General features: G+C 36.2%; 1 protein-coding gene across 6 annotated transcripts in view; it reads left to right on the forward strand.

The window, feature by feature from the left end:
• Positions 1–24,163, forward strand: part of PSME4 (proteasome activator subunit 4) — a 101,612-nt gene that overhangs the window by 16,018 nt on the left and 61,431 nt on the right. For 3 of the 6 annotated variants that reach the window (XM_051842889.2, XM_051842887.2, XM_051842886.2), the window contains exons 2-11: positions 4,556–4,696; positions 5,319–5,435; positions 13,060–13,125; positions 15,009–15,053; positions 17,842–17,991; positions 18,509–18,572; positions 19,187–19,261; positions 20,387–20,509; positions 22,987–23,079; positions 23,818–24,083. In XM_051842889.2, coding sequence (XP_051698849.1) covers positions 4,556–4,696; positions 5,319–5,435; positions 13,060–13,125; positions 15,009–15,053; positions 17,842–17,991; positions 18,509–18,572; positions 19,187–19,261; positions 20,387–20,509; positions 22,987–23,079; positions 23,818–24,083 — 1,140 coding nt within the window. The remainder of the gene's footprint in view (positions 1–4,555; positions 4,697–5,318; positions 5,436–13,059; positions 13,126–15,008; positions 15,054–17,841; positions 17,992–18,508; positions 18,573–19,186; positions 19,262–20,386; positions 20,510–22,986; positions 23,080–23,817; positions 24,084–24,163) is intronic. The other 3 variants (XM_070069122.1, XM_070069121.1, XM_051842888.2) reach the window with 1 other exon arrangement.

The following is a 24,163-nucleotide window of genomic DNA, read 5'->3' on the forward strand; positions in this document are numbered from 1 at the left end:
ACTAAATACTACTGCTAAGTATGTCTTAGCATGTTTCATAAAGTTTTAATGTGCTCTCAAATTATGTTTCTCTGTTGATGGGTATTGTTAGAGCTTTAGAAACCTGTTGATTGCCTTGAAGTAAAACAGCTGGTAAATGACAAAGCTTGTAGTAGAAACCATGAGTTTTGGCTCCTAGCCAAGCTCTGTATCTTAGTTTGATTCATGTTGTAACTTTTTATTTTTACTTTAAATTTTCTTGTAAGTTGTAATAAACTACTTTCAGGATGTATATTAGAAAAATATCTGCTAGCACTACCTATTTTATTAAATAATTACTGCTCCTGATACACCACTGTATTTCTTGATTTAAAATTAAGTCATGTGGGGAGGGCACTTAGGTAAGTCTTTGGGATGCCTGCATTCCACATTGGATCTTGTTCCAACTCTACTCCTGACTGCTGCTCCTTTGCATGCCCTGTGAGGCAGCAGGTGATGATTATTCAAGTGGTTGAAGCCCAGTTACTCACGTGGGAGACTGAGATTAAGTTCCTGGCCTCTTGGCCTGTCCCCACCCTGATTGTTGCTAGCATTTGAGGAGTAATCTTGCAAATGGGAGTTATCTCTCCCTACCTCCTTTCTTGTCTCTTTCCTTTTTTTTTTTTTTTTCCTTAAGATTTTATTTGAAAGGCTATCCTCTGCTGCCTTCCCAGGCCATAGCAGAGAGCTGAATTGGAAGTGGAGCAGTCAGGTCTTGAATCTGTGCCCATATGGGATACTGGCACTGCAGGCTGCAGCTTTACGCCACAGCACTGGCTCCTGTCTCTTTGCTTTTAAAATATGTAAGATTTTAAAATTAAAGCATTTGGTTAATATACTGTAAGGTTGTGAGGAGGAAGCAACTGGAGATGCTTGGAATGATTTTGTGTTATCTCTTACTGTTTTTTCCTCCTGTGGGGGATGAACTTGTCATCTGCATATTCTGAGTAGTTTAAGAAATATTCTCTTCAGAAGTTAATCATAGCTGTTATTGAGATTTTTTTTAAATACTTTGGGAGACCTAATAGTAATCTTTAGTCCTAAAACTTCATGTCAAAATTAGTTGGAGAAGGGAATGAACCATCTGTAAATAAAGTTCTGGGGGCTGGAATTGTAGGGTAGCCAGCATCCCACATAGGTAACAGTTTGAGTCCCAGCTGTTCGACTTCTGATCCAGCTCTGTGCTCCCTGCTAATGGCCTGGGAAAAGCAGCTGAAGATAGCCCAAGTGCTTGAGTTCCTGCCACCCATTTGGGAGATGCAGATGAAGCTCCTGGCTTCTGTTTGGCTTGGTCCTGGCTGGTGAGGCCATCTTGGGAGTGAACCAGTAGCTGGAAGGTTGATTCTCCCCCTCTCATTTTCCTTTTCCCTCTCCCAACTCTGTTCAAGTAAATAAATCTTTAGAAAAAAAAATAGTTCAGAAATTTTCAATTTAAATATACAGAAAAATCAGACTGGAGCATAAAAAAATGGAGATTGTTAGTCTCTTTTTAGAATTTTTTTTTTAAAGAAATAGCTTTACTGAGACTTAACACTCCAAGGATTTTTGATGCAGTAGATCAAAGTTGTATTCCAATAATTTGCATGTTAGTATTTGCCCTTGATCCTTTGACCACATTTTACTCCCTAAAGATAAATCTATACTCCAGTTTCTAGTCCCATTTTTGTCTATCTCTCTGTCTTTTAGAGATTTGAAAGGCAGAGTTAGAGTGGGGGAGAGAGAGATACCTTCCATCTGGTGGTTCACTCCCTAGATGACCACAACAGCCAGGGGTGAGCCAGGTTGAAGCCATTTGACAGCAGCTTCTTCTGGATTTCCCATGTGGGTGGCCCAAGCACTTGGGCCATGTTCTGCTGCTTTCCCAGGCACATCAGTGGAGCAGCTAGGGCTCAAACTGGCACCCACATGGGATGCCAGCAGCTTTACCTATTATGCCACGTGCTTTGAGCTTTGTGGATTTTATGTCCTTCGTGTGTTACCTATCTACTGCAATATTGCAGTGTGCTGTGGCTGTTATTTCAGTTTCTTAGAGTGGTGTTTCTTTAGTTTTAGTTATTGTTATGCTTTCCATGGGGAAGAATGCAGGAATGATTCCAGGGGTATCTGGAATCTTGGCAAGGCCAGAAACAGCCACTGAGAGCAGAGCATATTTCTTTGAACTCTTCTTTTTATGTTAAAAATATCTACTGCTTTTTGAGGAGATAGTTCTCATTTAAGAGTTTAACTTTCAAATGATTCTAGCTTTCACTCCTAAATTTAGAGTGAAGTTGAGCAGGAGACTTGAGAGACTGCACCATGTTTGTTCAACAGCCTACAATATCTATGGCAGCAGCCCTGTGTGTAGGACCTTCACATACTGTTTTCGCTAATCTGTTTGCTTTTCCAGTCCCATCGGCTGTGAAACTTTGACAGTAATTATTGCTGGCTGAGTCCAAATCAGATCCAAGTCTTGTCACTGTTCGTCTTGTTCTGTGTGATCTCAGTATTTTTACTAAAGTGAGATTATGGGGTTATACCTTTAAGTGACAAAAGGAGCTGAATAAATTCAGAATAGCTGGAGGAAATAAAGACTGCTCTTCATGGACTAAGAATTTTGAGAAATTTCAGGAATGTAGAAAACCATGCCCTAATTTTCAAAATTAAACATAAATTTAATTTGTTGTTAGCTGTTGGGAGAGTGTTTAAAATCATAAGGAATAGGCCGGCGCCACGGCTCACTTGGCTAATCCTCCACCTGTGGCGCCGGCACCCCGGGTCCTAGTCCCACTTGGGGCACTGGATTTTGTCCTGGTTGCTCCTCTTCCTGTCCAGCTCTCTGCTGTGGCCCAGGAAGGCAGTGGAGGATGGCCCAAGTCCTTGGGCCCTGCACCTACATGGGATACCAGGGGGAAGCACCTGGCTCCTGGCTTCAGATCGGCGCAGCGCGCTGGCCATTTGGGGAGTGAACCAACAGAAAAGGAAGACCTTTCTCTGTCTCTCCATCTCACTGTCTCTCTGCCTGTCCAAAAAAAAAAAAAAAGTCATAAGGAATAGTAATACTTTGATTTCTGCTGACTTATCTGTCTATAAAATGAGCCTCTTCAAAGGGGTTTGTGATTTTAAGTATCCAGTAATTTGTTTAAAATAAAATTTGAGTTAACTACTTCTGAATTTTTAAATGTGCCGTGATTAGTTATTTTTGCATTTTGGGATGCCTTATTTTTAAATTGCTTGTAGTTGATTCACAAAGATTAAAAATGTGTGTAATTTTGAGATAAAATATTAAGCTATTTTTAGTAATAATTTTATTATAATTATGAATTGTTGGAAACAAATTTTAAAGATTATGTAACCTGCTGTATTTCAAGATTCTAAGTAACCTGATGCATTTTTTAAAAGATTTATTTATTTATTTGAAAGGTGGAGTGACAGAGAGAGAGAGAGAGAAAGATCAGTTGATCTTCCGTCTGCTGGTTCACTCACCAAATGCTCACAACAGCAGGGGCTAGGCTGGGCCGAAGCCAGGAGCCTGGAACTCCATCTAGATCTCTCATGTGGGTGGCAGGGACCCAAGTATTTGAGCTACCACTTCTTGCTTCCCAGGGTGCAAATTAGCAGGAAGCTGGATTGAAAGTGAAGCAGGGATTTCTTTTTTTGAACAGTTTTTCTTTTTTTTTTTTTCTTGATTTTATTTATTTATTTGACAGGTAGAGTTACAGACAGAGGGAGAGATAGAGAGAAAGGTCTTCCATCTGTTGGTTCACTCTCCAGTAGCCACAACGGCTGGAGCTACACCAATCCGAAGCCAGGAGCCAGGTGCTTCTTCCTGGTCTCCCACGCAGGTGCAGGGGCCCAAGCACTTGGGCCATTCTCCACTGCCTTCCTGGGCCACAGCAGAGAGCTGGACAGGAAGAGGAGCAACCAGGACTAGAACCGGCACCTATATGGAATGCCGGCGCCACAGGCAGAGGATTAATCTAGCGTGCCATGGCGCTGGCCGCTGAAGCTGGGATTTAAACTCAGGCACTGAACACAGGACGCAAGCATTTGGCATAACTGTTATGCTGCAATACTTGTGTCCCCTCCCCTTTCCACAATTTTTAAGTGTATTGTTAACTGTAGATACGTTCTTGTAGACTTTTGTAAAACTTTATTTTGCATGATTAACTCTATGCTAGTTGAGTAACAATTCCCTCTTCCCTTCCCCTCCCAAGCCTTTGGCAGGTACTATTTTATTTTACTTTGTTTCTAATAGTTTGAATACTTTAGATATCTCATATAAATAGAACCATGCCATATTTGTTTGGGATTGTTTTATTTTGTTCAAGATCAATCCATGTTGTAGCATTTGACAGGATTTTCTTTTTTTTCCTTTTTTTTTTTAAAAAAAAGGCTGAATAATCCATAGTATTGCATATCATATATCACATTTTCTTTACCCATTCATCCCTCCATAGTTAGTAGGTTGATTCCATATAGAGCTGTTGTGGAAAACATTACAGTGAGCATAGATATGTCATCATATGTTTTTAAAAGGCTATGTCCATTTCTCTTGCAGATATATTCGACTTTATGGGAGAAAATTTAGCAAAGAAGATCATGTTCTTTTTATTAAGTTATTGTATGAGCTGGTATCAATTCCAAAACTGGAAATCAGCATGATGCAGGGATTTGCCCGTCTCTTGATCAATTTGTTGAAGTAAGTCTGTTTCCTATGATTTCTCTTAAAGTTTTTTGTTTCTCAAGGTTTTAGATGAGAGCTAAGTATTTGGCAAGAAGACCAAGTACCAAGTGGCTAATTTGGAAGTAGATTGCATCATCACATATTTAATTGTGTGTATTCTTACCACATGTAATTAAAACTCTATATGTCACCATTTAATTAAAATGTCATCTTTTCCATGAAGTTTTCTCTTTAGCACAAACGGAATTATATGTTTGTTTTCTTTATGCTAATTATTTCCCTCATGTAGGTTATAGTTCTTTGAGAAGACAAGGATCTTGATGTTTTGTTTGTATCCATCACATTGCTAGAAATATCAAGTACTCTATAGTATGAGAAACTAAGAAATTTGTTGTATTGGTGGCACAAATTTAATTCCTCCTTTTACCTGGTGCTCTTTGACATTTGAGCAGCAACAGGAATCTGGAGCATTGTTCTTCCTAATAACATGTTGTACCAGTGGGTGGATGTGGATGGGGAAAAACAAAACCTGTTGTGATGAGCAGCAGTATTTTGCTGTCCTCCCTGTATATTATGTATGATGTACACATATCTTTGCACATACACATTCATATATATTCCCTTTTCTTAAAAATAGGAAAAAGGAACTTCTTTCAAGAGATGACTTGGAGTTACCATGGAGACCACTTTATGACATGGTGGAAAGAATATTATATTCCAAGACAGAGCACCTGGGATTAAATTGGTTTCCTAAGTAAGCGTTTTCATGTAAAGTACTTCTTTGAGAGTACATGATAGTTTTAGGGAATTGATGATGACTGAAAAATAATAGGTTGTTTGAAATAAGCAAACAAATATATATTTTAATGTATTCCTTTCTCTGTGACTTGACTACTAAGACAGTTTGTTACCCTCTTTTAAAGTATATTTGAAGATGTACTTTGCAAGGTTTCCTACCAGGTTATCTCTAACAGAGATACCGGCCAAAGAAAGGACAGGATTTTTGTGTGAAATCTACTTTTTGACATTATCAGTAGTGCACATTTGGTGTTCTGCATTATATATCCACATGTGTTTTCACTCTTAAAGTAAAATGAATATTTCAAAAAAAGGAGCTTGCATATTCCAGGGGCACCCACATCACAGAGGTTTTATACTCTACGTTACAGAAGCATCAGTTTCTCTGATTAACATTTTTAGAACATAAACTGTTAAAATGCACAGCCCTTGGTTTATGTTATTTTCTGGTAAGTTTAGACTATAAATTTCTTACTGATTATTTCTTAGACATATATCCTGCCCCTTCAAGATCTCTAAGTTTTATATATTTAGTATTTTTGCATTTTATTTTACTTTTTATTTTGAGAGAGAGCTCTTATCTGCTGGTTTACTGCCTAAAGGCCTGGGGTAGCTGGGACCACACTGGGGCTTGAGCCAGGAGCCCCATTTCCTCTTGGGATGACAGGAATCCAATTACTTTGAGCCATCACCATTGCCTCCCAGAATATGCATTGGTGGGAAGTTGGAATCAGGAATCAGAGCTGTGAATCTAACCTAGGCAGTCTGATGTGGGATGCAGCCACCTTAGCTGCTTAGGCTAAAGGCCTGCTCCATGTTTAATACTTTATTCTGAATACATAGCATATAACATAATTTTTTGCCTTTTTTTCATTAATAGTGTTTTCATACTTGACTGTTAAATATTGTTTCTCTCTGTTAACAGGGATTCCAACCAGTTGCTCTCTAGCTCTTAATTTTATTAATCTTAATAAATTTGTCTTAAAATGTCTTAAATGTGTAAAATTTATTTTTGGGCAATTTTTTCTTTGATTTTATGGTTTTGCTCTCTAGAACTGTTTGTCATATACTTATATACCCATTTCCTGAATAGCACCTTATTTTATATGCCTGTGTTAATTTCCTTTTTTTCTTTTATAAATTAAGCCTTTAAAAATTTTTTTTCTGGTGCTTTGTTTCTCAATCTTACACATATTTATACTGCTTCATTATTTCTTGTAGCCTTTCCAGTTCACTTCATGATTAAATGTCAGACTTCACTTAAATCAGCAGTCTGTCCCTTACCATGGGATATTTTGAAAATGATTGCAGATGGCAGACTTTAAAATATTTTCTGGTCATAGATAAGTTGTGAAAAGTGAAATTATATGAATATAAAAGGCAAAAAAATGACTGTAGGTGATCCTAAACTGAGGTGCTAGTTGGGTTTTGGACAATGGTCAGAAGTAGAGTGATCAAAGGGCCAGAGTTATAACGTAACGGGTAAGCCGCCGCCTGTAACATTAGCATCCTGTAAGGGCGCTGGTTCGAGTTCTGGCTGCTCTGCTTCCTATCCAGCTCTCTGCTAATGGCCTGGGAAAAGCAGCAGAAGATGGCCCAACTACTTCATCCCCTGCCAACCATGTGGGAGACCTGGAAGAAGCTCCTGGCTCCTAGCTTTGGCCTTGCCCAACCCTGGCTGTTGCTGCCATCTGGGGCGTGAACAGCGAATAGAAGATCTGTCTCTCCCTCTATTTCTCTGTAACTTTGAGTTTCAAATAAGTAAATCAATATTTTTTTAAGAAAAAACAAGAAGTAGTATCAGAAGTAATTTATTTTCTGCAGGTTTCATATGTTGAAACACAGAAACTCATTTCAGCCCTAAAAATAGCGAAAATGTGTTATGAAAGTGAATGGTAACATATGCAAACATGCTTTTCCAAATATTTGTTAGAAAAAACCCAGAGTTGATATATTAGCTTTGTTACAAAGATTCCTTTTGAATAGTAATTGTGCTGCAGGGAGTGTGACATGGATTGAATTGACTGAACCTTCTTTAAAGTATGATTTGAAACTAACAAGCAATGCTGAAGTAAAGACATGATATCAACATAAGATTTTCACAGCATAAATTGATTTTTTTTAAGATTTATTTTATTTATTTGAAAGACAGAGTTACAGAGAGAGGTAGAGACAAAGAAAGAGGTTTTTTTTTTTTTTTTTTTTAAGCATAAATTTCCAAAGTACAGCTTAAGGACCACAATAGCCTCTCCCCCCCGCCCCCCCGTATCTTCCCTCCCACCCACAACGCTCCCCTCTCCCACTCCCTCTCCCCTTCCCCTTCACATCATGATTAATTTTCAATTATCTTTATATACAGAAGATCAATTTAGCGTATGTTAAGTAATGATTTCCACATTTTGCTCCCACACAGAAACACAAAGTGTAAAATACTATTTGAGTACTAGTTATAGCATTAATTAAACACCTATGAGTAATTGTGTATTAATTAGAGTTCAACCAATAGTTTTAAGTAGAATATAAAATGTATCTTTTGTATTGTTGTGGCTTCCCCCACCCCGACCTCCCTCCTTACCGTGGCCCTCCCCTCACCCACTCCCTCTCCCATCCCGCCCTTCATCACGTTTCATTTTCAATTACCAGAAAGAGGTCTTCCAACCACTGGTTCACTCCCAAATTGGCTGCAACGGCCAGAGCTGTGCTGATCTGAAGCCAGGAGCTTCTTCTGGGTCTCCCACAGGGGTGCCGTGGCCCAAGGACCCGGGCCATCTTCCACTGCTTTCCCAGAGAGCTGGATCGGAAGAGGAGCAGCTGGGACTAGAACTGGCGCCCATATGGGAGGCCAGGGCTTTAACCCGCTGCGCCACAGCGCCGGCCCCGATAAATTGCTTTTTGATGCTGTACCAGAAAGGGACAGCAATAACATGAAGCATTTTAGTAATGAAGTTCTATGACATCATATTTTGTGTCTGTGCTGCTGATGCTAATTTAATGACACCTGGTTCTAAAACTATTAAGACAATCTTCAGTTGTAGTTACATGATTGTATGGAGTAACTACTTATGCAGAGAGCTATGGTACTGGCAAATCAAGTATTTCAGTTGCCATTGCCCTGATTATGTGATTTTTCAGAAACAGTGAATAACTCCAGGTAAAGTTTTCAAAGAAAGCACAGTACAGTTTTCCCTTGATTGACATGTTAGTAGCATTCCTAGATGACTCAGTGTCTATTAAAACTACTTTATATTTGAAGCAGTTATTTTTAGGTTCAGAATTTTCTTTAAAAATGTCCAATGGGACATTTGAAAGTCTTACCGTTTGTTGTTGCTGTTGTGTGGGCCTATTACATGAATTGCAGGATATCTAAAGGTCATTTGAGCCCTCCTCAATCATGATACTTAAAAATACCCCTTAAACAAGTATTTCCAAGAAGTTTCCTTATGTGTGATTTGAAGCTCTTGAATTTGCCACCTCTTATATCTCTGTAGTCAAAGGTTTTCTACATCATTAATCAGTCCCTAATTTTAGTATATGTGCTGCCGAAGCGAGCACAATCAGTCCCTAACTTTTTTTTATTGTTCTGGCTCTTTGTTTTTCATTCTGTAACTTCCAGATCTTCTCATTTCCAATGACTATTCTTTTCCCTGTACTACTTCTCAAACTTGCCATTTAATTAACCTTTCCTTTCCCCAGAGCTCTGAGCTATGATCTGAAGAGTTCCTGATTAGAGAAATTTCTTGGAAAATTCATATTTTACCTTAAATATTCGTATCTGTAGTATGCTTATTAGGTAATTCTTTGAGTAGAAATATCTTCCTTATAGATATCTGACTAAAATTGATGCTCTCAGAAGATTAACCAGTGACCATAGTAGTCTGTTGGCTTGGAGTATTTCACACATAGGCCATGTGCCTTCACTATATAGAGTACACTTGTTGAAGGGCAGCTCTGTTGAGGCAGTCTCTTTCAAATGATAATAAATAGTTCCAACTTGAAGGGATCAGAATGGATACTGTGAATCTGGAAATAATTTTAAGGGGGCTTTTGGTCGGTAAGAGGCAGAACTCTAGGACAGATTGAGAAACATGGTGTCTCTGAAAAAAAGAATGAAGAAAGTACTTAAAACTTTTTTCAGGACTATAATTATTTATTAATTTTCTTTAGTTTTCTGTTAGCCTCTTATCAAATTTTACATCCCTTTTTGGAAAAAATATCTGCTACCTTACTTCCATTTAGATTACTTCATAAATAATTATAAAATTTTGCATTTGAAAGTTTGACTTTTTTTTTTATTCTTGTTGTGCTTGCTTTGAATTTAAACAGTCTTGGTTCTTCTGTGGAATTATTAGAGGAACTGCTTGGGGAACCATATATTAATACTTTTTCTTCCTTGTTCCTCAGAGTGATTCTCTGTTCACTGAATTTCTAAAAGAAAATAACTACAAAAATTTATACTATTCTACCTAAAATTCTATTTAGATCACTGATACAGCATTAAGCTTTCATAGTTAAGGGATAAAATTATGACTTTTTATGAGCATTTTATTTAAAAAATCTCATTAGTTTTTAAAGAGCCATTTAATATGACGTTTTTAAAACTCATGTTTTTGAGTATTTTCTTCTTAGGTGTATTCTAACGCGTTTTAGAACAGTAGGGACAGCCGGCGCTGCGGCTCACTAGGCTAATCCTCCGCCTTGCGGCGGCGGCACACCAGGTTCTAGTCCCGGTCGGGGCGCTGGATTCTGTCCCGGTTGCCCCTCTTCCAGGCCAGCTCTCTGCTGTGGCCAGGGAATGCAGTGGAGGATGGCCCAAGTGCTTGGGCCCTGCACCCCATGGGAGACCAGGATAAGTACCTGGCTCCTGCCATCGGATCAGCGCGATGCACCGGCCCCAGCGCGCCGGTATGGAATATTATTTAGAACAGTATTTTTGGAATACTGTTTTTATAATCAAGTGAAAAGGCTACTTCATTTAAGTCTTTCAAGTCTTACACTCATGTGCCTTTAGTATGCTATGCATTTCAACATGATTTTGGAAGCTTGTTCTGTTGTTTGGTGTAAGGATTATCAAGTTTCTTCCTTTTACCCTACTCCCTTTCCTTTTTCTTCCCCTTGTCTTAACCCTCCTTTTCTTTTTTTCCTCCTCTTCTTTCCTTATTCCTTGGTTCTTTTCTCTCTGGGTCAAAAGACCCTGGTCATTCTTCCTGTATGTTTCTAGTTTCTACTGGAGAAAGAATTGTTTATAGAGCTTTTTGTTCAGTAGAAAAAACAAAAATTAAAAGGAGATAAATGATTGGAACTTGACACTAGCAATCTAGGAATTGATATTGTTTACTTCGTAAAAGAAGCACATCAGTCTTTTGGGCATGGTTTTATTTCATAAAAGCAATGTCCTATACACTATTTTAGGTAGCATACTGCAAGTTACAAGTATACTAATGTATACACATTAGTAATTAGTAATGTAGAGTATTACTACTAACAGTGTTGGGGGGAATGATGCTTTCAAAGACGGGCAAAGACAATTTAGTTTGAATCCCTTTGTATAAATTTATCATGTTAGCACTGCCAATTTAATTTTTGTTATTTTACATTAAGGGTCTACATATTTTCATCATGAATACAGTTTGGATTTACTGTTTTTAAAAGTCATTTTAAAATTTTATATTTCTTTTACATGTATTTCTGAGGGTATACAGTATTATACTCTTTATTTTTCCTGTTAATCTGCCTTTAGAGAAATTTGATATTTCCTTTTTCTGGGACTTATTCTTGATGGCATTTGTTTCTATCCTGGTCCTTCCAAGAGCCATTTGAACTGGTGCTCTTAAATGTAAGATACAAATTAAATCCTTTGTCCTCCCCTTCCCTGCTTACCCCTTGGAAATGACATCCGAATCTCTGGTTTCTTGACATGCAGGGCCACGTTGCTGAGCTTAAGTTACAGCAGCTCATGGATGATAGGTACAAAGTTTAATGAAATACCGAAATGATTAAAGTCATTTTTCCGAGTACATTTGGAAGTTTTAAAACTTAAAATAGTTTTTATGGTTGTTTTGTTTATAAACAATGATTAATGTATTTATAGTGATTTTTAATGTTTAAAAAGGATTGTATTTACTTCTAAAATATTGTGCTTTTATTTGGAAATTAGAAAATATGTGGTTGGTTTTTTTATTCATGATTTTGATGGTGTTTCATGTAAAAATTGTGTCTATGCTAGGATAATCTTAAAAAAAACTAACTTTTTTTTAAAAATAGTTCAAAGATCATGCTTGTCATTTAAAGTAGTTACACATGCTGTTTACATGAATGGTAAGGATAATTATAATTTCTTTATTTGCCATAGAGATAATTTAATTAATTTAAATGATGAAAAAAAGCAATGTTAATGGTGTATCAGTGTTGATATTGTTGCACCTTATTTGTACTTTTCTTTAATGAAATTATCTTGACCCTGATTTTGAGTCAAGTGGCTATGGAAAATGACTACTTGCTAATTAAATTGGATAATACTGGATTTTAAAGATTAGATATGAGGTGGATAATGTTTGACTAAATTACGGTGGATTTGTTTAGATTTAGAGAAAGCAAGTAAAGCTGACTGTTAGGTAAGGTGTTTGCCACAAACTTTAAAGAAAATAATGTATAAGCAGTTGCCATTAAATTATAAGGGATTAAAGCAGTTACATACAGAACATCCCACTGTTACAGCCTCCCAGTCAGTTTATGATAAAGCAAATATGAGTATTCTGAAATTTTGTTTTGGGCCAAGGAAATCCAGTATCTTAGTAACTGGAGACTAAGGCCATTGGCTTTCACTAGGCTTCTCTGCTATGTATTGGCATTTACTTATTAACCACAAAAGGAATGTTATCATAAGGTTCAGAGAGGAAAATTCACACAGTCCTTGATTAAAACTGGAACAAGAAGTTAAGAACTGGGACAAAAACTCATTTTCTGCCCTTCAAAGGAGAGTGGTTGGAGCAGAATTTCCTGAATCATAAATTAATAGCTTCTCATAGGCATTACCATGTAAAAAGAAAGTGAGCACAAATTTTCAGTTTTTAAGGAAATTATGTACAGTTTATTTTGGTTAAGCATGAAATAATTGTTAAATTTTATTGTGCTTAGTTCTGGACCATGTAACTGCTATATTTACATTATCATTTAATTTTTCTAATGACTCTGAAAGGTGAATGTTATTATTACCCCTTATGATGAAAAAAACAGCTCTAACTGTACTGCTAGAAAGAGCAAAACTGGCATTCAAATTCGTATCTGTCTGATTCTAAGCCAAACTTAACCATTGCATGCTCTGCCATGGCTTTCTTTTTCAACTTACCATTACTTTTTTGAACGGGAAATAGAGTATGAGAAAACTCATCCAAAGACTAGTCACTCTGTAGATCCCTTTTGATTTAAAAAAAAAAAGGTATCTTAAATTGTTATCAGTTTTTTTTTTTATTATGAATCTCCAAAAATTGGAAAGTGTATAGTGATTATTCATTCCCTCTAAAAATTAGAGAAATATGATCTGGTAGCATCTAGCCTTAACCTTTTATTTTATTTTTAAACAGAAACATTGTTCCCTTCATCTTGAGAGATTACAAGAATCACAAAAGGTCACTATACAGATATCACAGGTTAGAGAGATTGTACCCTTTTCTGGATAAAGAACATAAATCCAATGGTACAGGCCTTATATATAAGAAGGGGTTGAATTGACTTCATTTAGATGAACTAAAACACATTCCCACATAACTCTAGTTCTCTAATGAGTGAAGTGATACTATCAAGTGTTAAAATTAACTTTCTGTTCTTCTAAAGAGTGAAGGGAATTGGAGAAAACATGTAGCTCCACGGCCTTTTGTGACTTGCTTTCTAGAATCATTTATTGATTCAGGGAAGTCAGTTAGTGGCAAGAACAAGTTTTCTGTGTAGCTTTTTCTCAAAAAAGTTGCCAGAGAATCAGCAAACCAAATGTAAAGTTAATGTGAACACAAACATTAGAAAGTAGTAGAATTATTGGTCTCCTGCTTATTGGAAAGACAGTTTGCCATTTTAGAGTTACATTTTTAAAATCTGCATTTAAATTGATCTGTATCTGTCATTTCTTTTGGAAATAGATGGCTCTTAAACCTTGCCTGCATAGTTTGTTATTAAATGGGGTTCTTCAGTCAAAAAGACTAAAAGAAGACCCAAGATCCTGGGCTCTGTTGCCCTGATGGAAATTGTTTACTGAGTATAACAAGAGACAAATGAATTACAGAATCTAAAAGAACAGATAGCCTTGTTATAAGCACTTTGGAAATACCCAGAAGTAAAAACTGTAGCCATGGTTTTTAGGGAACTTTAAATGTAGGTGGAGAGAGATTTGCCTCCTTTTCTGAGCAAACATAGATGTTCTGTAAACCATATTTCTGACTTGCTTAACTTTCTGTGAGACAGTGGAACATCTCTCTGATCAGAGAAAATGCTACATGATGGTCATGTTTTTATTCAGAATTCATCTCATGAATTGTTGGTTTCCTCTTCAGTTAACTTTTCTCTGAATAGTTTTGAAATTAAAGAGGATTCCCATTACTCGAAAAATGAGATTATATTTAGCTCTCTTGGTTATAGAACATATTGATTACTTGTATTGAGTTTGCTTTGTGTTTTTGGAATTCCTTTGCAGTTTAGTTCTTTAAGCTTTCAAAGAAGTTGAATAGATTTCTGGACTTTAGAATTTCAAGAAGCTTACAGAAAGGGTCAGGTTGGAACACTGCTTGAAAATTAACTGCTCCCCTCCCCCCCTTTTTGTGAAATTTAGGGTGTTTTTTTTTCCCTCATATATCATACTGTAAGTAGTCCCATTTATTTAAAAATCGGCCATGTATTTAAATCAGTACACATTGGCCTATTTACTAGAACAGAAATGTTGAATGAATTCGTACACGTTTTTGGTCTTGTATATTCACCAAGGTACTTGTATGCTGGAAAATAATCTGTAGTTTTTAATGTTACTTAACTAACTTTGTAAGTAACTGGTCGAAGAAGTGTCTCTTGCCCTTTGAAATATTACTGTGGGCAGTGCCTTGGAGTATTATAGAACTCTTGTCAATTAATTATGGAAACTAATTTATGACAGTTACTGATAGAAGCATACCAGAATTTGGTATGTCTCCAGTTTGTGTTTTGATGTGGAAGCACTATAATAAAAATTACTACTTGACATTTTAAGCCACTGAGCATGCTTCATCTTTGGATTGTTGCCTACTTTGAAGAGATTGAAAGTAATTTGTCCTTTTCCTTATGTCATATTTTTTCATACCAGAGAATGAGCAAAATTAAGGGAAAGGAAAGAGTAGATTAAAGGGTTTAGGTAGTTAACTGTTGGTAGTTGGGTCTGTAAGAAAGAGGAAGATGGTTATACATAAACAGTTAATGTATGAGTGTGTGAGAGTATCTTAGAGATATTCATTACTTGTATTTGATGTTCTTTAAATACATTGATCTAATTTATCAAATGGCTTTCCCCCCCCAGTTCTGTAGAAAATGTTCTCAAAACACTCGTGAAAAGCTGTCGACCGTAAGTAGCTTCTCAATTTATACACTTTTAATTTTCTGGGGGCTTTTCCTTATCTTTAGTGTGCTTTGAAGAGGAAGTTAAAGGTATAAACACTTCCTGACATTGTGACATTAGACACTGAGCACAGCACAATTTCCAGCTCTTGAACTGATTTTTTTTGGACTTACACATCTAAAAACATTTAATTCACCCTTTATTAAAGTAAGAATATTTTAATTTACATATGATCAAAAGGTTTTCCTTGAGTATTATTAATCAGGTACAAAGTATTTTTCAAAATGAGCATTATGGGTATGGCATTAAAACATGAACAGTGACAAGAAGGTAGTTCATAGTTTTTTTCTCTTTCAGTTGGATTTTTTACTTTATTAAATAAATCTCATTCTTTTAAAGATTACTGTAGATAGAATATAACTTGAATTAAAGTCCAATTTTATATACTTGAACTGTTTTATTGTCTTCAGGCTGTTGTATGACTGTTTTCCTACTTTTAGATGCAATAAGTTCTTTTGAAAATGGAAAGCCCTTTCTTTATATGCTTATGAGTCGCATTTGCTTAAAAAAATAAGCTATTTAATAATCGGATACTTCTTAACTGACCTTTGGTGCTATGTACAGATGTCTTGAGGATATAAGATTTTTCTGTTCTTAAGAGGCTTAACATCTAACTTGAGTCGTAAGCCAACAGATGAATTTCTAGAAATGTAATTTTGTTTTTCATGTGAAAGAGTGAAGAGTGATTTTAGTTAACAAAAATGTTTGAAGATACAGTTAGTTAATAATGCATATAGTCCAAACCTTTAAGTGATTTGGTGGGACTTCTCAACTTCCTTGGAAAATAATTAGAATTTCTCATATGCTCTTCCTTAATTTAAACCTTTTAAGGTGCGCTTAGTAATTATACACCTATGTTCTTTTTGTTTACTTTTGCTTTGTGTGTAAGTGCATACTTAGGTGTTTTTTTTAAGATTTATTATTTGAAAGAGTTACACAGAGAGAGAAAGAGAGGCAGAGAGGGAGAAAGAGGTCTTCCATCCTTGGTTCACTCCCCCGTTGGCCACAGTGGCTGGAGCTGCGCCTATCCTAAGCCAGGAGCCAGGAACTGCTTCTGGGTCTCCCATGTGTGTGCAGGGGCCCAAGGAATTGGGCCATCTTCTACTGCTTTCCCAGGCCATAGCAAAGAGCTAGATTGGAAGTGGAGCAACTAGGACTTAAACCTGCGCCCATATGGGATGCCGGCACCGTAGGTGGCGGCTTTACCCACTAAGCCACAGCGTTGCCCCCCTTGTTTTAATTTATTTGAAAGACAGAGTTAGAGGGGGAGAGACAGTGAAAGAGATCTTCCATCTGCTGGTTCGTTCTCTAGTGGCCACAATGACTAGGGCTGGGCAAGGCAGAAGCCAGGATCCAGGAGCTTCCTGTGGGTATCCATGTGGGTGCAGAGGCCCATCTTTCACTGCTTTTCTAAGTGCATTAGTAGGGAGCTGGATTGGAAGATGGGCAGCCGGATTCAAACTGGCACCTGTAAGGAATGGCAGCTTTACTCACTACGTCACGTCAGCCCCCACACTTTGAAATTTTTTTTATTATTTATTTGAGAGATAAAGTTACAGACAGAGAGAGTTAGAGACAGAGAGGGAGGTCTTCCATCCACTGGTTCACTCTCTTAAATGGCTGCAATGTCCGAAACTGGACCATTCCGAAGCTAGGAGCTTCTTCATGTCTCATGTGGGTGCAGGGGCCCACGCACTTCACCCATCTTCTACTGTTTTCCCCGGCCATAGCAGAGAGCTCTATCGGAAGAGGAGCAGCTGGGGCTTGAACCGGCGCCTGTATGGTATGTCGACACCACGGGCAGAGGAATATTCTACTGTGTCACAACTCCAGCCTCCACACTTAGAATTTTAATTTTGTAAATCCCTAACTCAGGCACACTTCTGTCCATAAGACCAGATCCTCAATACTTTGTTATGTGAGAGGACTTTGGTCCTGTAGCAGTCAATGATTTTTCCAAAGGAGCCAGAGATTTCTGAGCTGGTATTCTCTTTGTCCTTTACTGATGATCTGTTTCTTCCCTGGGCTCAATTCTGTATGACAAGATTTTTTTTATAATTGCAGTTCCATAACACAAATGAAGTAAAAATAGCAACCATACTTATTTAAGTTTGTAACGGATTTAAAGAATATTGTATTTTTATCAACATTACAACATTTTTTGAAAAGTCCCTTGGGGACAAGTGTTGTGGTACAGCAAGTTAAGCTGCTGCTTGGAAAGCCTGCATGCCAAATCAGTGTGCTCATTTGAGTTACAGCTGCTCTACTTCTGGTCTAGCTCTCTGCTAACGTGCCTAGGAGACAGCAGATGATGGCTCAAGTACTTGAGTCCCTGCCATCCACATGGGAGAGACATGGATGGAGTTTTTGGCTCCTGGCTTCTGCCTAGCCCAACCCTAACTATCAGGCCATTTGGGGAGTGCCCCAGTGGATCGAAGATTATCAGTCTCTCTCCCCCGGGGTCCCCCCCCATTTCTGAGACTTTGCCTTTCAAATAAGGAAATCTGTATTTTTAAAAGTTCCTTACATTAGAGGATAATTTGCATTATCCTAAATGCGATGAAGTATTTATTATACGGCTGTAAAATGGGTGTTTCTTATGGGCTGACTTGACATTTGTGTGTGTGTAACATATCTTATGAAAGCCGTTCCTCTTCTGTTTTGTCAGTCGTATATTGCTATTGCAGAACCTTTAGTCAATAATCAGATACATGAAAACCTTTCTTTTCATTAGATATTTTCCAGCGGATGCCACAGCTGAGATGCTAGAAGAATGGCGGCCTTTAATGTGCCCCTTTGATGTAACAATGCAAAAGGCCATCACTTATTTTGAAATATTTCTTCCTACCTCCCTTCCTCCAGAACTTCATCATAAAGGTTTTAAGTAAGTAACATCAGAAAATACAGATATACAAACTAGTAAAGCAATGATAATTTTTTTAATTTGTAAATCAGCCATTATATTTATTTTTAAAACATGTGAAAGCTAAAACAGTAAAGTAAGATTTTAAATATAAGACTATAATTACTGTATGACAAGCCAAAAAAGATGAGGGCTTTAAGGAATAGAAAAGAAAGGGACACTTGTGAGAATAGGTAGTAATAGGAAACATTATTTTTAAAGAGAAAGGAGGGAGAAACTTGTCAACAGTTGATAGAGCTGGACAACAGTTAACGCAGTAGAAGTTTAATATACGAGATTTAGCATAAGCAAATTGGAAAGGGAATATTCAGACAAGAAATAGTCCTTTGTTCCGTTAAGTTTGTAACTTTGAGTATTATTTTTTCTAGGTTGTGTAGTTATCAGTAAGAATAATAGATTAAAAAATTACAAAGGATACCTGGCTTTGAACCACTTTCTATAATCAATTGCTATTCATAACAACATTTTTCTTCTTCAGACTTTGGTTTGATGAATTAATTGGCCTTTGGGTTTCAGTGCAAAATCTCCCACAGTGGGAGGGGGTGAGTATTCAGTTTTTTTCTCCTATACTTTTTTAGGTTGATGATAAATATTAGCACTTTTCAAAAGTTCATGGAAGACGTGTGTGATGAAAAAACTATATATGGATTTCAAAACAATTTTGTACCAAACAAAAGCTCACACACATAGAAAGAAACTTACCTTCTGATTCCCTTTTTCCATGAACATTTTGAAGCAGTTTCATAGGAGTGACTATTCTTTTTTATTTGGTGTATTAGAGAAGTAGACATTTATTTTTTCATGTATTGTGAAATGTATGAAGTATAATACCCTGTTGTTTGTTTCCTTTGGTACTTGCACTAGAATAGTGCTAGACACGCTGAATGTTTTCTGAATATTTGATCTTAAAATTTTCTTTTATCTTTGCCTTGTTGGTGGTATTTTATTAGTTTCATTTAAAAAAAATTTCAACTGTTGAAATTAAATGGATAATTTTAATTGGGTGACATGAATCAGCTTAAGTTGGGAAGTTTTTAAAAATGAAATCATAAACTATTAAGTTGTGCTAATGATTGCTGAAAATAAATGCATAAGAAGCTTGACTGTGACACTTAAAAACAACAAAAATATTAACTGTCTTTTTGTTTGCTTTCAGCAACTAGTAAATCTCTTTGCTCGGTTGGCCACAGATAATATAGGGTACATAGATTGGGATCCATATGTACCAAAGGTAATTAGAGAAGTGTTTTTTTGCTTCCTAACTCCAGATGCCACTTTAAATGCTTTTTGACTAATTAGTACAAATGTATATCAGGAATTTATAAGGATGTGTCATTTATTTTCAGAAGTTAATTGGAACTTACCAAAGTATATCATAAGTATATGATTTTTATCTAATCTATGCAGGACACAAACTGTAGGTTTTGGAGAAATTTGGAAAGAATTACGTGTATCTTTAACGGTGTCATACACTCATGCCTTCCAGTACATTTTGTGTGTTGGATTGGATTACTGCTTTAGAGTGTTGCCTACTTTTTAGATCACAGTATATATATTCCTATAATAAATAAAGCTAGAGTGTTTCTAGATGCAGTGTTTTGTGACACTGTATCTTCAGTATCATTTCACCAGTGGTAGAATCACATGTGGAGCTTTAGTAAGCCTGGGGTGGGGCATCCAAGTGGTTTTGATGTGCATATTGACATTTGAATGGAACCTGGGATCTGCAAAAGGCAAATGCTCTGTTTGCCTTTGCTTGTGTTATCTTACTCTATTGTTGGTCATCTGTTAGAAACTGAGAAAAGTAGTTTTCCTCTACCTTTTGGTAGTTATAACAATATTGAAAATATAAGTTGACTTGTTTTAAAATGCATCTATTAAGTGACTAAAATAAAAATTCTTAGGGGGAAAATCAAGACAACATTAAAATTTTGAAAGGTTAAGTGATCTGCTGGAAGATACTTGTATGTAGGCTTGGACTGTTGTGCATCTTTGGCATAGAAGAGTAGCATAGGAAAAATAATTGAGGTGCATTTAGAGAGGTAGAAAGGAATCAGATTTCAAAATATCTACATTTTACCTTTCATGTTTATAATTATCTCGATTGTTTTTTGGGACATATACCCAGGTGCTTCATTTTCATGTACCTGTGAGTTCAGAGTGTCATACAGTATAGCCGTTGATATTTATATATAATTTTTTTAAAGAATAAATCACATTACTAAACCATATGTAATTCTTTAAAACTCATGATAAAGTGAGAATATATTCAGTAACACTATTAACATCTACTAAGTTATTAAGGAATTATTTTTATACTTATGACTATTTATTCTTATTTTTTTTCTTTTTAAAGATATTTACAAGAATTCTGAGAAGCTTGAACCTTCCAGTGGGAAGCAGCCAGGTGTTAGTTCCAAGATTTTTAACAAATGCTTACGATATAGGACATGCTGTGATATGGATTACTGCTATGATGGTTTGTAATACCTTATATTTGTCTTACGTAGTTCACCCCTATTTTGTATTACCATACAGAAATTCTGTTTAATCACAGAAGTCTATAGTAATGATTTGGTTGTTCCCTTGATTTTTGGCTTCTGATATTGTTAAGTTCATTTTTCTCAGATCCAAAATGTAATCATAGTGTACCATTTATAAACCTCCCTAACCAATGAAACTTAAAAATGGACCCAAAAGTTGAGTTTTGAAGGTTTCAGAATGTCTTAATATTTTTATAGACAAGGAGCCAGACTCAGATAAATGGAATTTCCAAGGTAGAATTAGAAATTGGGGTTCTGCATATGATCAGAAGCCCCATTACTTATTCACTGTTAATGTTCACATAAAACATTACACTAAACACAAAGCTTCTTAGCAAAGTAATCTCAGTGAAGGGAGAATTATGCAGTGTCAGTTTACTTTATCATTGAGGGAAAGCAAAACAAATCCACAGCTTTAGATTTCAGTGTCATCCTTCAACTAAGAATATAGTAGTAGTAGACTTTCATACAAAGCTACCACAAACCAGTGGCTTAAAACAACAAATATATTGTTCCACAGAATCGAGGTGTCAGCAGGGCCATGCTGTAGGGGAATCCTTCCTTGCTTCTTGAAGCTTCTGGTGGTTGGTTAATGATCTCTGGTGTTGCTTAACTTGCAACTGAAGAACGTGAATTTCTGCCTTCACTGTCACAGGCACTCTCCCGTGTGTATGTCTCTGCCTTCACACAGATGCCTTCTTAGTAGGACACCAGTCATGTTGTTTTAGAGCCTACACTACTCCAGGAGGCCCTCATCTTAAATTAGCTGTACATCTGAGACATCCTATTTCCAAGTGAAGTCAGATTATGAAGTATTGGGTGGGTTAAGACTTCACTAGCTCTTCCTTTTGAGAGAAAAACATAATTTAGCTCCCAGCAATGACAACAACATTATTATAGCACATTCTGGACATCTACTCAAGAGGCAACTCACATGTAATGAGTAAGTCACTGAAAACAAGAATTGCTTTGTGTATCCTTTGCTTCATTTAATTCCCATTGTTCATGAACCTGATTCACTGTAAAAAATATTAACTGCTTTGAAATATGTACAAGTATAGCATCAAATGAGCACAGCTTCTTATATTTTCACTGAGTTTAGGACAAGAAAGATGAGGATTGGGCTGTGGTATGAAAACATTAAAGCATTACTTGTTTATGTCCAAGTAGTAGAAAAACTGTTATGATTTTTTGGCTTGTTGCTCACATGCTATTTCTACAGCTGTCCCCTTGAAATTTTATTCTTTGCTTGACATTACTTGTTTCTGTGGATAAGATAGAATGATTGTTAGTTTACCTCTTAAATTTCATAAAGTGAAAGAAATTAAAGCTCCTCTTGGTTTTTGTTGTCTTATTGTTAAAAAGGGAAATCTTATTTTTCCTCAATATTCAGTAATATTCAATAAAAGCAAAAAACATGTGGATGTTTGCTCTGTTACATAAGCAGTGAATTGAAACTTGTGTTTTGGAGACCACAAGATTAGATGTTTAGTTTCAGCCTTGATTGAGTGAATTTTGCTGTGCTTTCTCACACAGTTCTCATTGTGAACTTTATTTAATGTTAAATTTGAAAAATTTTTTAAAAAATATCAGTGTTGCCAATTACAGTGTCAAAAATTTGAAAGTTGTATGAGTTAATTTGTTGTGGAATTAGGAGCTCTTTGAGTGGTTGCCCAGTTCTAGGGACTAGATTGGGAAACATGAACATGCATTTCATTTCAACAGGAAGGCATATTTCTCTTGTAGGCTGACATTTTATTTTACATCTGTGCTGTTTCTTGACAGATGATCATGAGACAGGAGGTTTTAGAGACCAAGTCGTGTTGTATCCTGGGACTAATCAACTTGATAGGATGAAAACTTGCTTTTTCTCCCAGATTGTGCTGTTGTTTGTTTTGTTTGTTTTTGTTTGGTTATTTTAATAGAATATGTTTTGTCAGTAGATCAAGAAAAAATCTGTCAAGTCATAATGTGGCCACATTAGTTTGATAGTGTTAAACATTTAGAGGTTATTATAAAATACTAGAGTACATTTGTGTGAGTGTGAGTATTCTGTTTCATGTAATGAGAAATTCACTTATTGAGCCATTTAAGAACTACTTTTAATTTGTTGTTACCATTGTTGCTTAATGATAAATTTTACTAAGTAACTTGACCATAAAATATGCTAAGTGCAAAGATACCTTTTAAAATTTTCTAATTTGGTTTAAGTAAGTTGCTCTTATTTTTAGTAAAATGTTTTAAATTGACTTGCATGTGGTTCATCTGGGAATTGTTGTAGAGTCTTTTTCAGAGAATAAGAGGACGAATGTGTACTGTTTTACAGAGATTTATGTACAAGCTTGACCCTGTTGTTCCTTTCAGTTTTACAATATAATATGGCTACTGACATTTTTACTCTTTTTCTGGACAGGGTGGACCAAGTAAGCTAGTGCAAAAACACTTAGCTGGTTTGTTTAACAGCATCACATCTTTTTACCATCCTTCAAATAATGGGCGTTGGCTGGTGAGTATGTTTATTTTTGTACTGTAGTACTTGAAGATTTTCAAGATACAGCCATACGTATAAATTGTCTATTCTATGACTTGTAAAAGCATTTTGTTTGCTTCATGTGAAAATATAAACTTTGGCTGGAAGGGGTACTTCAAAAAGTTTGTGGAAAATGGAATTAAAAGATGGGCATATTTTGGTGTAAAAATCCAATACATAAATTTTTTTCTTCCAAAAGTTCATAGATAATGCATATTATGAGAACTATGATTTTTCTGCAGTAAAATAAACTTATCTTTTGATTCTTTCCACATTTTAAACTATGTTCTGTATTAAGTGATTCAGTTCACATTCATTTACTGTTTCATAGAATGTATGGAGATAAATTATGACAATATTGATGTGGTAATTAGTGACAGAATGTAACATTTTGGCAACAAAATAGCAAAAATGCCACAAAATCATAGAATCATCTTTTCAATATTAACTTACCAGCAATGTTTTGTGGTTTTGCTTTATTTAAGTAGCCTGGTTAAAATGGCTTTTCATAAAATGGAAAATTTAAGAGGTGCTAGAAGAAGTTCTTTTAGAACTGGAACTTCCAACTCAATAGTTAACTTTCAGTAATTCCTTGGTAAAAGTATGTTTATTCTATCTAAGTGTATCATGTAGATTTAATAAGAGGTGTTCGTTTAAAATCCTTTCTCTTAGAGAAAGGAAACTAGCTAGAGCCTTTTGCTTCTGTGTTCCCAGAACAAGTTAATGAAACTACTTCAGCGGTTGCCAAACAGTGTTGTTAGAAGATTGCATCGTGAAAGATACAAGAAGCCCTCTTGGTTGACTCCTGTGCCTGATAGCCATAAGCTCACTGATCAAGATGTTACAGACTTTGTACAATGCATTATTCAGCCTGTCCTCTTGGCTATGTTTAGCAAAACTGGTAGTCTAGAAGCAGCCCAGGCTTTGCAGAATCTTGCACTCATGAGACCTGAGTTAGTAATACCCCCTGTACTTGAAAGGTAAGTGTAGTTTTGCATGTTTTTATTGAAGCCCCTTCATAGTTAGATTATTCTTGATATCTGTTCCTTTTCCTGGCCTC

The sequence above is a fragment of the Oryctolagus cuniculus genome, chromosome 2 (assembly GCF_964237555.1).
Source record: "Oryctolagus cuniculus chromosome 2, mOryCun1.1, whole genome shotgun sequence".
NCBI lineage: Eukaryota > Metazoa > Chordata > Mammalia > Lagomorpha > Leporidae > Oryctolagus > Oryctolagus cuniculus.